This window comes from Lichenostomus cassidix, chromosome 10 (assembly GCF_008360975.1).
Source record: "Lichenostomus cassidix isolate B80296 chromosome 10, HeHo_3.0, whole genome shotgun sequence".
NCBI lineage: Eukaryota > Metazoa > Chordata > Aves > Passeriformes > Meliphagidae > Lichenostomus > Lichenostomus cassidix.
Genome location: NC_139491.1, coordinates 18,425,897 through 18,439,990, shown reverse-complemented (window position 1 = coordinate 18,439,990; position 14,094 = coordinate 18,425,897). Strand labels below are relative to the sequence as shown.

General features: G+C 60.3%; 2 protein-coding genes across 3 annotated transcripts; both read left to right on the top strand.

Moving 5' to 3' along the window:
- The first annotated feature begins 102 nt into the window (after positions 1 to 102).
- LOC146432895 (synaptotagmin-2-like) lies at positions 103 to 4,650 on the top strand. Its single transcript, XM_085071039.1, has 5 exons — positions 103 to 472; positions 1,783 to 2,582; positions 2,951 to 3,116; positions 3,637 to 3,803; positions 3,996 to 4,650. Exons 1-5 carry the CDS (start codon positions 460 to 462, stop codon positions 4,134 to 4,136), a joined length of 1,287 nt encoding a protein of 428 aa, XP_084927165.1. The 5' UTR covers positions 103 to 459; the 3' UTR covers positions 4,137 to 4,650.
- Positions 4,651 to 5,108: 458 nt separating this feature from the next.
- On the top strand, positions 5,109 to 14,081 carry CLK3 (CDC like kinase 3). Of its 2 annotated transcripts, XM_085071031.1 has the most exons (13): positions 5,109 to 5,271; positions 5,515 to 5,663; positions 7,946 to 8,153; positions 10,006 to 10,099; positions 10,366 to 10,432; positions 11,320 to 11,436; positions 11,723 to 11,889; positions 12,018 to 12,112; positions 12,410 to 12,539; positions 12,747 to 12,829; positions 13,164 to 13,243; positions 13,338 to 13,428; positions 13,714 to 14,081. In XM_085071031.1, the coding sequence occupies exons 2-13, from the start codon at positions 5,515 to 5,517 to the stop codon at positions 13,897 to 13,899; spliced, it is 1,467 nt and encodes a 488-aa protein (XP_084927157.1). In that variant the 5' UTR covers positions 5,109 to 5,271; the 3' UTR covers positions 13,900 to 14,081. The 2 variants fall into 2 exon arrangements, with proteins under 2 accessions (XP_084927157.1, XP_084927158.1); XM_085071032.1 differs by lacking the exons at positions 5,109 to 5,271; positions 5,515 to 5,663 and having other exon boundaries at positions 8,010 to 10,099.
- The last annotated feature ends 13 nt before the right edge of the window (positions 14,082 to 14,094 follow it).

Here is a 14,094-nt window from a genome sequence, read left to right as displayed (position 1 = left end):
CAAAAGCACCTTTAATGCCTCCCCGCGGCTTGGCTGTTTGCACAGCGCCCGGCGCTGATTTCGCAGTCATTGAACCAGTCCGGCAGCGGCACGGGAGCTGTTTCCAGTCCCTCCCGTGCCAGCCTTGCCGATGCCCCGCGCCTGCATTTGCCTTGGCCGGGGGCCCGCGTGTGGGGCCGGGTGCTGGGGAGGATAGAGCCCCCGACCTTCCTCATCCTGCCCCGACCTCAGCCCATGGGATGGAACCTGTCCGCTGCTGCCCGCCCCTCCCTCACCGGGCTGCAGGTGAGCTCCCCGCACGGGCAGGGCTCCCCCGGGCTCTGCTCCCAGCCTATCCCAGCCTCTCCCCCACCTCCCGTCCCGTCCTGCCCACCTCTCCCGGGCTCTGCTTCTCCCAGCCCCGGCTTTTCCCCTTGGCAGCGCGGCCGGGGCAGCTGAAGGACTCGCCGGGCTGTCCCGATGGCCGGAGCAGGTAAGGTGGGCTCTGCTACCCCCACTGCGGCGTTCGCTGCGGGGTTCACCCACCGGCACCTGGGGAGGGATCCGCCCCGCTCCGGGGTGCTCACACAGCCCGGGCTCAGCTGGGCAGGGGCTCCGTGCTGCTCACCCCAATCCCTGCAGCCCCTGCGTGGGATCCTCGGGCCCCGCACCCCAAAGTGGACACCCCAAGTGTCCGATGGCACCCCCAGCCCCGCAGATCCCCGTGTGTCCGGACGGCTGGACACGCTCCGGCCCTCCCAGCTCGCTGTCCCGCGGCCGGACGGCCGCAGGCACGGCGTGCGCTGTTTAGTCTGGGATATCATCCCCAGCCAAGCTCCCACCGCGGCCCCTTCCCTCCATCCCTCCCGAAACGCCGCCATTCGGCTCAGCCCGGGCACGACCCGGCTCCAAACAAACGACAAAGGGCTGGGGAGAGCCCAGCGCGGATTAAGGCACCTGGGCAGGGAGGCCTAGCCCTGCGGGGTGAGACAATGCCTGCTTTTCTCCTTCCAACATCCCCCTCATCCTTTTGGAACCCGGCTCAGGCTCTGGCACAGCTCTGGCCCGGCCCTGTTCTCCTTAATCCCTCGCTCCAGGGCTGGAGGCAAAGCCAGCTCTGGTCACAGTGAGGTTTTCTGCCAGCACAGCCACACAGGTGCCACCTCTGACACCCAGGAACTAAATTCCAAAGGATCTTCAGCCCTGGTGCCCAGGAGTTTGGTTCCCTGCACCCTAAATGCCTGATGTGCAGGGATGCCACCCTTCCAGGGAGCCCCAAACCCTGCGGGCATCCCTGCTGGGAGGACAAAGTGCAGGTCATCACCCACACGGGCACAGCTCAGTGAGGACCTTCCCTTATTTTGGGACCAGCCTTGGCCTGTCTCCCCCCTCAGAGGCTGCTGCCGCTTTGAATCCAGCCCGGACACCCCAAATCCCCCCTTGCAGGTACCTCCACTCCCCCCAACTCCCGGCTGATCGTGCCCGAGCTGCGGCAGCCTGGCAGCAGCACTGATAACTCCCCGTTCTCCACATCCCTTATCATCCCGGGGCGAGGCCGCCTTTGTTTGAGCCCCGGACCGTGTCAGGCCGCCCGAGCACGGCGGGCCCCGCCAGCTCCTGTCCCCCCCTCTGCTTTGGGATGTCCAGCTCAATCCCAGCTCACTCAGAGCAGGGAGGGGGTCCCAGGGGAAGGGGACACCCACGCATCTCTTGTCCCAGTTGCTCCAGCAGCCAGGGACAGCCCCGCTGGCACGGCCCGGTGAGAGCCATCCGCTGACGGTGCCCATCTCTCCCTCTCTCCAGGGCCGCTGCAGCTCTCCCTCGGCGCGGGGCTGTCCCTGCTCTGCCTCGGCGCCCTGCTGGGCTGCGCCATGTGCTGGTGGCACCGCCGCCGCCCGGGCCGCCGCCTGTGCCGGGAGCGGGTGGAGCTGGGCCCGGCGCTGCCCGGGGCGGCGGTGCCGGTGCCCGTCCAGCAGCACCGCGGGGAGGTGCCGGCCGAGGCGCTGGGTGCCCGGGCAGAAGAGATTTCCCCGGCATCGCCCGCACCCCGCGGGGACTCCCCGCGCTGCAGAGCATCCCTGCCCACCCTGCCGTTCCTCCCGCAGCTGGCGGGGCTGCGCCAGCTCCGCCGCGCCTCCTCCGGCACCGAGCTCCTCCGCAACGAGCGGAGCCCGCTGGTCCCCGCCGTGCCGGGGTGTCCCCCGCGCCCCGAGCAGCGCCCCCGGCTCCACTGCGACCTGCGCTACTCCCTGCCCGAGGCCACCCTCACCGTCACCATCCTCGGCGTCTCGCACCTGCCCCGGGGCCACCAGGGCTCCCGCGTCAAGGTGTCGCTGCTGTCGCGGCCGCCGCTGTCCCGGCGCCGACCCGGGTCCGTGCGCAGCAGGAGCCTCCGGGAGCCGCGCTGGTGCCGCTTCGGCCCCTGCGGCCCGGAGGAGCTGGGCGGCTGCACCCTGCGCTTCGCTGTGTACACCAGGTCGCGGAGCCTCCAGGATTCCTTCGTGGGGGAGGTCCTGTTCCCCTGCGCCGAGGCCTCCTGGGACCCCCGCGCCCCCTCCAGCTACTCCTGGGAGCTGGCGAGCACCAAAACCAAGCTCGGGAAGGTCAGCACGGCAGCGGTTTCGGTGGTTTGGCTGAGTTTAGCTTGATCGCAGAGCCATGGAGCTCCACGGGCAGAGGCAGAGCCTCGTCAAACACCACCGAGTACCCCGTGGTGTGTCTGTGGTGAGGCAAGTCCGTGGCAGTGCCTCTTCTTGGGGGCTTTGCACCCCATCTTCGGGGGCTGCTGGGGTGGAAGGGGCAAACACAGAGCTGGCACCACCCTCGCAGTGCTGTTGAGCATCAAGCCCACCTTTGTGACTCATTTTTGCCCATCCCTGACCTTGCTGGGGACGAGCAGCGCTGGGCTGGGAGGACTGGCCGAGGTCGGGGGAGGTTTCACAGTGTCTCCTGCTCTCTCCTCCCCATGCAGCACCGCAGTGCCCACAGCCTGAGCTGCAGCATCCTCTGCTCACCTCCCAGAGCCCTGGGCCAGCTCTTCCTCCTGCTGCAGCACCAGGCTGTGGCCGGGCGCATCAAGGTGCTGCTCCGCAAGGCAGAGGCCCTGGGCCGGCTCTCCCGCGTGCCAGGAGCTCCAGGTAGGGCACAGGGCCAAGGAGATGTCCAGGTGGGCACAGGGAACACCTTCTCCTCCTTTGCTTGGCAGGTTGTTTTATTCCATCTTAAATTTCTCTCTTCCAAGCCTGGCAGAGGGTTGGAATGATATGATCCTTGGGCTCCCTTCCAACCCAAACCATTCCCTGATTCTAAGATTGTATAAAAATGAGCACGGGGAGCATAATTCTGACCTAGCTATCTCCAATGTGGCCTCAAAGTGCTTGAAATATATTTACTTATTTAGGGTCAAAAATTAGCACTTGGCTTTCTGTCCTGCTGGCTGTGGTCACCTCTGGCTCCCCCTGCTCTCTGGGATGTGGACAGGGATGTGAGCTGAGGACTTTGGAGGAAACCTCAGTAGCTCTGTGCTCTCCCCAGATCTCCACAGAGCCCTGTGGGGGTCCTGTAGCCCCCCAGGCACCGCTCAGGAGCTCCCAGCCTCCCTCCCTGGCCTGTGTCCAGAGCAGGTCCCTCTCTCCAGGGCTCTGCCTCCATTTCCAGGCCACTATGTCATCATCCACCTCTACCACGCCGGACGCATCATCGACACCAAAGAGACTAAGTCCATCAGCAGCTACAACCCCGTGTGGAACGCGCCCTTCCTCTTCAGTGTCCCTGCTGGGGACATCCAGCAGCAGGAGCTGGCCTTGGAGTTCATTGTCATGCAGGTGAGGTGACTGTGGCCAAGGAGGTGACCATGGCCAAGGAGGTGACCTGGCTCACCTGTGCTCAGCACCCGGCAGGCTCAGACCCCAGAGGAGCTGTTTCTTGCCATCCCTGGGAGGTTTCTGGGGTGGGATGGCTCCTCTGGGGACAAGGGAAGGCTACCAGCTGTGTCTCACTGCTCTGTCCCGCCCCAGGCTCGGCTCCACACCCGTGGCTCCGCGCTTGGCCGTGTCCAGGTGGGGCCAGGTGTCCCCGGGACCGGGATGCTGCACTGGAGGGACATGTGCACCCAGGCACCGCTGGAGTCAGAGCGCTGGCACTGCATCCAGCCCTGATCCTGCCACACGGGCAGGGTGTGCCCGGCACTCACCAGAGTGAGCCTAGGGGGGCTCCGAGCTGTGGAGAGGGGAGCTCTCATCCCCACCGTCGTGGGAGATCAGAGCTCTGTCTCCAGGGCTGGAGGTCAGTGGTGATGGCACAACCCCATCCTGAACGGCTCTGGAGAGGACCGGGCCCATCTGAGGTGCCCTCAGCCTCGACGGGAGAAGAAGAGAAGCTTTGCCTGCTCCGTGCACTGTCCCTGACTCAGAGGCTGCACCCAGAAGCTCGGCTGTGGAGGAGCCGGGTGGGAAAATCACCCAGCTGGGACTCCTGTGGCCACCACGGCGGTGGCATCTCCTGCCCCTTCCACTCCACCATCGCCACCCCCACGGTGTGGGACACACCTGAGTGGAGCCACAAGGACATGCCAATATCACCTGCTGATACAGGTGTTCATTGGCATTTTTAATTGATTGCCGGCCCTAACGAGCGGTTGATAAATAAATAAAGGGGTCAGGGATGATCACATGTGTGGAGCTCTCTCTACTGCCCATGGGCCACCGTGATGAAGACCATGGGAGGGTCACCACGGGGAGGAAGGCTGTGGCGAGGGCTGTCACTGTGGGGGTCATCATGGTGAGGGTGACCACGGCAAGGAAAGTCCAGCGGTGAGAAAGACCTGCGGTGAGAAAGACCTGCAGTGAGAAACGCTGTAATGAGGAAGAGCACGGTGAGGCAGTTGAAGAAGGGAAGAAGGCCACGCTGAGGGGAGGCAGGTCATGGTGAAGGCAGACCCTGGTGAGGAGAGCTGTGTGGAAGGTGAGGATGGCGGCGGAGAGGGAGGTGAGAACGAGCACGGTGAGTCAGAGCGCAGGAAGGAGCCGTGCCGAGGGTGAGGAAGGACAGGGCGACACGGGCCGTGAGCAGCCAGAGCGTTACAGCCGCTCCGCTCCTCCCAGCCCCAGTTTAACCCCCGTGCCATCCCTCCGGGGCGGGTTTAACCCCCGTGCCATCCCTCCGGGGCGGGTTTATCCCGGTCCGTCCCTCCGGGGCGGGTCTGACCCCGCTGCGGGAAGCGGAAGCGGCGGCGCTGCGGGCCGCAGAGGCCGGGCCGGGCCGCACCCGCCGAGCGCGGCCGCAGAGGCGGCGGTGAGCCCGGGGCGGACACGGAGGGACACAAGGGGACACAGCGGGGACATGCGGGGCGGCGGGCTCGGAACGGCCCGGGCCGGGCGGGGTAACGGCCCCGCAACTCCCGGGCCCAAAGCGCTGCGGCAGCGCCGAGCCCGGCGGGCCTGTCCGGGCCGGGGCTGTGCAGGCCGGAGCTGTCGGGCCGGGGCTGTGCGGGGCTGTGCGGGGCCAGCTCTGAGCCCCGATCGCCTGTCCCCGCAGATGCACCACTGCAGGAGGTTCCGGTCCCCGGAGCAGGACGGCGAGCTGGGGCACCGGTGGAAGCGGCGGCGCTCCCGGAGCAGGGAGTACGAGGGCAGGCTGCGCTACCCGCCCCGCAGGGAGCTCTCCCGGCGCTCGCGATCCAGGAGGTACGAGCCTTGCGGGGACGGGCAGCCCCGAAACCCGGCCTGAGCCCGCTGGCCGTGCCGAGCCTGCCTTCTCTCCGTGCTGCAGATCAGCGTTAAAGCCCTAAATCCCGGGGATGGAAGAGAAGGGCTTACTTGTGTGTGTGTGTGTGTGTGTGTGTGTGTGTGTGCCTGTCTTCCCTGCCGTGCTGAAGTTCTTCCCAAAGCTGCTGCTGTCATGTTAGCGAGGGAACAGCCTGCCCTGGAATCATGTTTCTATGCTGCAGAGGCATTAAAGTCTTTTTCCTGACAACCCGCTTCCCTCTGGCAGGATTTAAATCAGATTTAAAGCAACAGCACTGCTCCCTCACCTCGGAAAGGATCCCAGCTGAAGGATCTGACCACTAACTGATCTTTGCTGCTTTGGTTCGGGATTTTACCTTTGATCCTCTCTTTGTTCAGCATTTCCACAGGGACAATTAGGTGCTGGAAGCAGGATAAGGTCTTTGATAAGGGGAGGGTTCTGGAACAGAGGCTGGAGCCATGTGGCCGTGATGGGCTGGTGGTGGTACTGGGGCTGGTGTGGTTCCACTGGTTGGACTGGGCAGGTGCAGCCAGGCCGGAGCTGAGCTCATCATTAGATTCCTGAAATGCTCTCCAGATTAATTTCTCTCCCCAGCCTGGCTTTTGTTTACTTGAAGGAGATGGATTGTGAAATAGGGTTGGCGTGCGCAATGGGCTTTTCCAATTCTTTTCATCTGGTGGGTAATTTGGGACAGATTTGGATGAAAACAGTCTTGTCCCTTTAGTCTCACACTCAGCCTCTTTGGGGAGTATTTGGGTCCTTCGGGTCGTTATTCCTGCTCCCTGTGTGTGTCCAAAGCCCACCAAGGTGTGCATGGACTGATGCTGGGACAGAGCTGTGGGTTTGTGTTTTGGGTGCTTCAGCAGTGACCCAGAGCCACAGCTGTCACGTCACAGTCTGGAGTTTTGATCCACTCTGGGATGACCCTCCACGTGCCCCGTCAGGCTGCCAGCGTTGGAGCTGCTTGTTGACAGAGAGGTGCAAACAGCAGAAATTCCCCTTTCCAGGCTGAAGGTCTTGGCTGGCAGAGCCGTTGCTGGGTGACAGCATCGACCGGGCCAGGAGCGTGCCCAGGGTTATCACTGGGAAGCCAACGTGCTGCTTTGAGCTTGGAATTGCAACATTTTCTACCTAAAACACAACTCCTTTCTCAGTGGGGTGTGAATCTCCAGTGAAATCCGGTGGGAAGGCACTGGTGTTTGGGGGCAGAAGCAGGGAGAGCTGCTCGTGTCATCGTGTGCCCACACTGTACCCAAAACCTCGTGTGTGACACCTGGGTGTGAATACAGGGCTGAGCTTTGAGGTCTCCTGGCCCTTCCTGATGCAGAGTTTAGCCAAAAGTTTTCCTTCTTTACTGGGAGATTGTTGCTCGAGGGGCACGAGCTCAGTTACAGATTTTTCTTCTGGCTGATGATGTGTGGAGCTGCTGTGTGTGTGCACACCGAGGCCTTGGTGTTCTGGGACCTCCAGTCGGCCCTGGGGTGACAACCAGAGCCCTGCTGCTGCTTCTCATTTATTAGGACCTAATGAGACACCTTCCTGAGGGAGGAGGAATGATGACAAACGCTTGTGTGGCTCAGGCGATGTGGAGTCATAGAGTGTTAAAAGGTTGGAAGGGACCTTAAAACTCATCCAGTGCCACCCCTGCCATGGGCAGGGACACCTTCCACTGTCCCTGGATGCTCCAGGTTCTGTCCAGCCTGGCCTTGGACACTTCCAGGGATGGGAAGTCCACAGCAAGGCAGGCAGCCCAGCTGGAGCTCTCAGAGGTTGGTCTTCCTCCAGCTCCTTGAAATGTGGGAATGCCACACTTTTACTCAAAACCTTCTCCTTAGTGGTCAGAGTTTGAGGTGCAGGAGGGATTGAAGCTCCTGCCAAACCAGGAAGTGGGAACAGGAGGACTTCTCTGTGGTGACCAGTGACAGGACCTGAAGGGCCAGCAGGGAGCTGTGTCAGGGCAGCGATTTAGGCAGGATCTTAGGTAAAGGTGCATTTCTCCAGAGGGTGAATCAGGCACTGAACAGGCTCCCCAGGAGACAACACTCTTGGGGATGCACAGGGTGGGATTGTTGGGGTGTCCTGACTGGGGCCAGGAGTTTGCCTCGATGGTTTTGAGTCCCTTCCAGCTCGGGATATTGTGATTCCATTCCTCAGTTCCAGCAGCACTCCGTGCTCCAGCCGCTCTGGCAGGCTCCTAACAGTGCTGTTCTCCGTGCTGCAGCCATGAGAGGATGCCTTACCAGCGCAGATGCCGGCGGGACAGCGATGCCTACAGGTTCGAGGAGCGCAGCCCCTCCTTCGGGGAGGAGTATTACCCGGCGCGGCCGCGGAACTGGCGGCGCTCCAGGGGCAGGGAGCAGCACCGGCCCAGGAGATACCAGCACCACTGCCGGAGACGCAGGAGCAGGTCTTGTAGCAGTGCCTCCTCGGTGAGTAGCATCCACCACGAGCTCAGGGTTTAACTGTTCTTGCCTCCTTCCAGCTCCGAGCGCCCTGGGTGAGTACCTCGAACCTGTTTCTGTCTGTTGGCATCCCGTGGAATGTAAAGTCCCAAATCTGTGTGGTGTCCAGCGGGGAGTGTTGGTAGCTGTGGGGTTTTACCGGGCCAGCCCTGTAGCCTTAATACGTGAGGGAGCTAAGCTGTGTTCTCTGGGAAGGGATCAGGGAGAGCTTCCAGTGGCACTCACGTGACGGCTGACCAGGGAGAGCCGTGGCCAAGGGCCAGCCCTGCTCCCAGGGATCTGTACCACTCGGCTTTTGCCAGGCCAGGGATTCGCTTCTGCCTGTGGCTGCTGCTGCTTCTGGGGGGGTTTGGTGTGCAGCATTGCTCGGTTTGGCTTTGCCTGGATCCCCTCCAGGTGGGGTCCATAAGCCCAGGGCTCCGGAGTTGTTTTTAACCTGTTAGTTCTCAGAGAGAGTCCCACCTTGCGAGGGAACACGTGTGTCCTCTTTCCCTGTTCCCACCTGGATTTCAGCTTCTTTGCAAACTTCACCCTGAAACGTAGCACTCCTTCCAAGGATTAACCGGGAATATTTGGAGCTGGGTGGGGGGCTGGTCCCAGGAATGCCCTGGAAGGGGTGTGAGGTGTCAGACCAAGCACTTCAGCACTTCCCTCCTGCAGGGAACACTCCCCTACCACCTGAAACGTTAGGACAACCAAATGACCGAGTGTGATCCCGGCAGTTGGATAATCTGCACGGCTGGGAACTCCTGAGCTCCTCCTTTTGATCCCTTTCCACTTGACTTTGGAATTTCAGTGCTGAAGGGAGCCAGCTGTGCAGGTCTGGGCTGGGGGACCTCAGTCCTCTGACACCTCACAGCTGTCCCAGCTCTCCTCTCCACCTTCTCCTCTGTTCCAGCTGATTTTTTTTGGCAGTGTAGATCTTAGCTCATTATTTAAAACCAGCTGGGGGGATCGAGTGGCACAGAAGAGAAGCCCGCTAGACGCTCAGGCATGGAAATGTGAAGGTTTCCATGAATTCCTTTGGCTGCAGAGCTTGTAACCATTTTTAAAGCAGACTAGAACGAGGTGAGGAATTAGGGCAGCTCGCTTTGTGGACCCCGGGTCCTTGCAGGAATGTTGGGCTGGTTTTCCAGTAGAAGCTTGCCAGTAGCAGGGGGTGAACGTGACCTTGGACCTTGCCTGAGGATTGATTTACCTGTCCTGTTCCTGAAGCTCTCCCAGTTTCCAAAAGGCCCCCCAGGCCCGTGTGCCCCGGCGGGGCTGCGAGCAGCCAGCTGGGCACATGGATTCAGGATCAGTGCGGCAGCTGGCTCTGCCAGGAGGGGCAGGGCTGGCTCTGGATTGGGAGCCGCAGCTGCATTTGCCGAGGTACAAAGAGCAGCGTGCAGAGAGGCAAAACTGCTACTGTGGCTTCTACTGGACAGCCTGTCCAAACCGAGCGCTCGTCACGCTGGCCAGCGGAGAGGTGACGTTCTGCTGGCCAAGGCCTCTGGCCACATCCTCCGTGGGCACGGCGGTGCCAGGCCAAGCCACCCTGCCCAGCTGCTGCTTCCCAGCCCAGAAGAGGGGGCGTTCCCCTGCACCAGAGGCCGTAGCTAATGACAGAAGTTTTCTTGCCATACCTGTAGCTGTTGATGACTTTTCTGTTTTGAAGTTAGTTTGTGTCTTGACGTGTCCCTTGCAATATCCCTATCGTTATATATGCTGTGTGCCTTATGAAATGCTGGGATCTGGAAAATCCACCCACCGGCGCCCCGTCGTCTCTCCACCTTTGAATGACCGCACTCTTTGCCGTCCCGGGGGGCGGTGTGTGCAGAGAAGCCAACAGAGCAGTAAGCGCAGCAGGAGCGTGGAAGATGACAAGGAAGGTCACCTGGTGTGCAGGATCGGCGATTGGCTTCAAGAGCGATGTACAGCCACCTTTCGTAAAACTTTACCTCTACTTTTACCCCCGGGTTAGCCCAGATCTCTCGTCCTGTACTGGAGGGGTCTCTAGTGTTTTATTTACTGACCAGTAACTTGCCTGAGGCAGAGCGTAGACACTTGAGTTTTAAAGAGTGTAGCAGTGAGAGACAATTCTTTTGTTTGCTTTGATGTTTTATTGCTGTGAAAGTTGCAGGAGCCCCGCTCTGGCCGAGCCCCCCGGGCTCACACCCGCTCCTGTTTTCTCTCCTAGATGAAATTGTCGGCAGCCTTGGCGAAGGCACTTTTGGGAAGGTGGTGGAGTGTGTGGACCATGCCAGGTGGGCACCTTTCCCTGCACCTGTCCCTCGAGGATCCAGCCAGGCAGTTCCACCTGGGCTGCACGGGACCAAACCTGTCACCTTCCACAGAGAGGGTGCAAGGGGCCTGGCTCAGACCTCAGCCCCCCGCATTTACAGGCTTTAAGGGGAGCAGGGAGTCACAGAATAGAATCGTGGAATATCCCGGATTGGAAGGGACCCTCACGAATGATCAAAGTGCAGCTCCTGGCCCTGCACAGACACCCCAGAGTTCCCACCCTGTGCATCCCTGAGATGTTGCTGTCCCAACGCTCCTGGAGCTCTGGCAGCCTCGGGCTGTGCCCATTCCCTGGGGAGCCTGGGCAGTGCCAGCATCCTCTGGGGAAGAGCTTTTCCTGACATCCAGCCTGACCCTGCCAGCCCCAGCCGTGTAAGGTTGTTCTGCTGCTCTGAGCTCCTGCTGAGGGGTGGGCCCTGTGACCTCTTAATCTGCCGGGGCACTTCTCCATTGTGCCCTGTAACCTCCCCCGTGGCTCCATTTGACCCCTGTCTCCTCCTGACCTCCCGTCTGGCTCCGAGCCCTGGGGTCACTTTGCTGCAGGAGCCGTGGGGCTCTCCTGCCTCCTCGGGAATCCCTGGCACGGCTGGAGAGGGGAGGTGAAGCTGGAGTGACAGGGAGCTGAGGGACTGCTGTGTCAGGAATGTCTCTTGGGAGTGTTACCCAGCAGGAACCTTTCACTTCAAATTAACCACTGCCCGAGCAGCATCAATGGTTGGCAGGGCTTTGTTAGGACAAATGATGCACGAGAACGTGGCTGGAGTGATGGGATGTGCCTCTGCCCCTGGGCTGGACACGTGTGGACACAGGTTTTTTGTCTGACTCCATCCTTCCATCTCCTCCCTCACAGAGGCAAGTCACAGGTGGCACTGAAAATCATAAAGAACGTTGGGAAATACCGAGAGGCTGCCAGGCTGGAAATCAATGTCCTGAAAAAAATCAAGGAGAAAGACAAGGAGAACAAATTGTGAGTTCCCAGTAGCATGTCCTTGCACACAAGGTACCCAAAGCAGCACAGGGCTGAGGTGGTGAGGGGGAACTGGTGCCATTCCTCTGCTGCCTTGTCCCACTGGAATTGAGGAGCTCTCTGAAGGGGGCTGAGCCAAGCAGGAAGCATCTCCCTGGATTGCTGTGCTCCCGAGTCAGCTGGCTCGGAGCTCTCCAAGCCGTTCTGAAGTGGCCAGGGGCAGGGACAGTGCTGTCCTGGGGGTCCCTGGAGGGTGGTTAACCCCTGCCCCTGTCCCCCTGCACAGCCTGTGCGTCCTGATGTCAGACTGGTTCAACTTCCATGGCCACATGTGCATTGCCTTCGAGCTCCTGGGCAAGAACACCTTCGAGTTCCTGAAGGAGAACAACTTCCAGCCGTACCCTCTGCCGCAGATCCGGCACATGGCCTACCAGCTCTGCCACGCCCTGCGATGTGAGTGTCCCAAAACGGGCTGGGGAGGAGCTTGGGAGGAGCTGTCCTGCTACTGGGCTGGACACAGCTCTGTGGGTGCTTCTCTCTGGTTCTTAGATTTTTTTCTCTGTCCTCTCGCCCCTGTGCAGTTCTACACGACAACCAGCTGACTCACACTGACCTCAAGCCAGAAAACATCCTGTTTGTCAACTCGGATTTTGACACTCTGTACAACGAGAATAAGGTGGGTTGTGTCCAAAGGAGCAGTGGACACACCAGGAACAGCCTGCCTTTCCCTCCCTGCAGAATTGGGCTCTTCCCTGCTCTGTACAGGCCTTAAGAGCCTGTTTGGTGGGAACAAACTGGAAGTCAGGCCTCTTCTTCCTGCCATGTTTTCTAAGGCTGCCTGGAGCATTCAGCTTTCCTCAATGCTGCTCCAGGATGTTGGAGCTCCACAGTTCTAGTCCCTCTGAGGAGGTGCAGAGCCTGCAGTCCTGGGGGCTCCTCTCACCTCCTGCCCTGCCCTGTGCTTGGCTTGCAGAGCTGCGAGGAGAAATCCATCCGGAACACGAGCATCCGTGTGGCTGACTTCGGGAGCGCCACCTTCGACCATGAGCACCACACCACCATCGTGGCCACCCGGCACTACCGACCCCCAGAAGTGATTCTGGGTGAGAACTGCACGTTTTGGGGAGTCTCAGGGTGGGGCACAGGGGAGCAGCTGTCCTGGGATGATGCTGGCTCAGAGGAAAACCAGGCTGGGAGTGCAGCTCTTGCAGAGATAATTTCTAGCTCTGAGTGGAATCCCTGTGGTTCTAACAAGGAGGAAGGTGGTGGGGTTTGTTGGGAGCACGCAGTTAATTTGATTTTCTTTGCAGAGCTGGGCTGGGCACAGCCATGTGATGTCTGGAGCACTGGCTGCATTCTGTTCGAGTATTACCGCGGCTTCACACTCTTCCAGGTAGGATTCCTGTTCCCTGAGAACCCATAATGTGCAGAAGGGCTCAGAACGAGGTGAGGGGGAGGGAAACACATCAAGCGTTAAAAATCAGATGAGTGTGAAAACAAACCCTGCAACAGGGCTGGTTTGAGGAGTGCCTTGCTGGAAGGACAGGGTTTGGATCACCTCTGGGTTCAGGTTATGCCTGTTCTCTGAAGAAAGGGAAAAGCAAGAGGTGAAGAGTTGGATAGGACCTGGTGGAATGCTTTATTCCCTGTCCCTGCAGAGGTGACAAACCTCTTGTCATCAGCTCCCCAAGCTCTGACTAACCCACCACTGCTCTGTTCCTTTGCAGACCCATGAGAACCGTGAGCACCTTGTCATGATGGAAAAAATCCTGGGGCCACTCCCATCTCACATGGTCCACAAAACTCGGTAAGAGCCTGGTCCTGAGCTCAGGACACCAACCCTCTGCCCTCACCTGGAGGGGAGGGAGAGATCCTGCCTGACCCCCACCTTCCCTGTGCAGGAAGCAAAAATACTTCCACAATGGCAACCTGGTGTGGGATGAGAACACGTCTGATGGGAGATACGTCCAGGAGAACTGCAAGCCCCTGCAGGTAGGTTCTGCTCCCTTCCCTGGGTCGGGCTGTGGGGCTTAGGGATGGGAATTTCCAGTGGTTAGGGAGCCCCAACCTCTCCTCTGCAGTGATCCTGGTCTGGCAGGATGGGTATCAGGGAATTGGAGGATGCTGTATTTGGGATGGGGGGTAGCCATGGCCTCAAGGTGGTGAGCTGAGTCCCTCTGGCTGTCAGGAAATTGGGGTGATGCTGTATTTGGGCTGGGAGGCAGCCATGGCCCAGGGCCTGTGCTGAGCCCCGTGTCCCCCCGCTGTCCCTGGCAGACGTACATGCTGCACGACTCACTGGAGCACGCGCAGCTCTTCGACCTGATGAGGAGGATGCTGGAGTTCGACCCCTCGCAGCGCATCACGTTCTCGGAGGCCCTCCTGCACCCCTTCTTTGCCGGGCTCTCGGCAGAGGAGCGGATGCTGTGCGGGCGCGGCGCCAGCCGGGACCTGAGCAGATGACGGCCGGGATCCGCCGGGATGGATCCGTCTGGCCTCTGCTGCCCTCCCCGAGTCCACGGGGGCTGGGGCACTGCCACAAGGACCCTGGGGAGGGGAGGGGGAAGGAAAGCTCTGTTGGAAAGCACAGATTTGTCTATTTATATGTTGTAAAGTTAAAATAAAGTGTTTCTTATTGTTTGATACTTCCCTTGTAGG

Coding starts and splice junctions, on each gene's coding strand:
- LOC146432895 (XM_085071039.1), top strand. Junction 2,583..2,950: donor CCAAAACCAAGCTCGGGAAG/GTCAGCACGGCA, acceptor CTCCCCATGCAG/CACCGCAGTGCCCACAGCCT. Junction 3,804..3,995: donor TGGAGTTCATTGTCATGCAG/GTGAGGTGACTG, acceptor GTCCCGCCCCAG/GCTCGGCTCCACACCCGTGG.
- CLK3 (XM_085071032.1), top strand. CDS start 9,472: ATGGATTCAGGATCAGTGCGGCAGCTGGCTCTGCCAGGAGGGGCAGGG. Junction 10,433..11,319: donor GAGTGTGTGGACCATGCCAG/GTGGGCACCTTT, acceptor CCTCCCTCACAG/AGGCAAGTCACAGGTGGCAC. Junction 13,244..13,337: donor CACATGGTCCACAAAACTCG/GTAAGAGCCTGG, acceptor TTCCCTGTGCAG/GAAGCAAAAATACTTCCACA.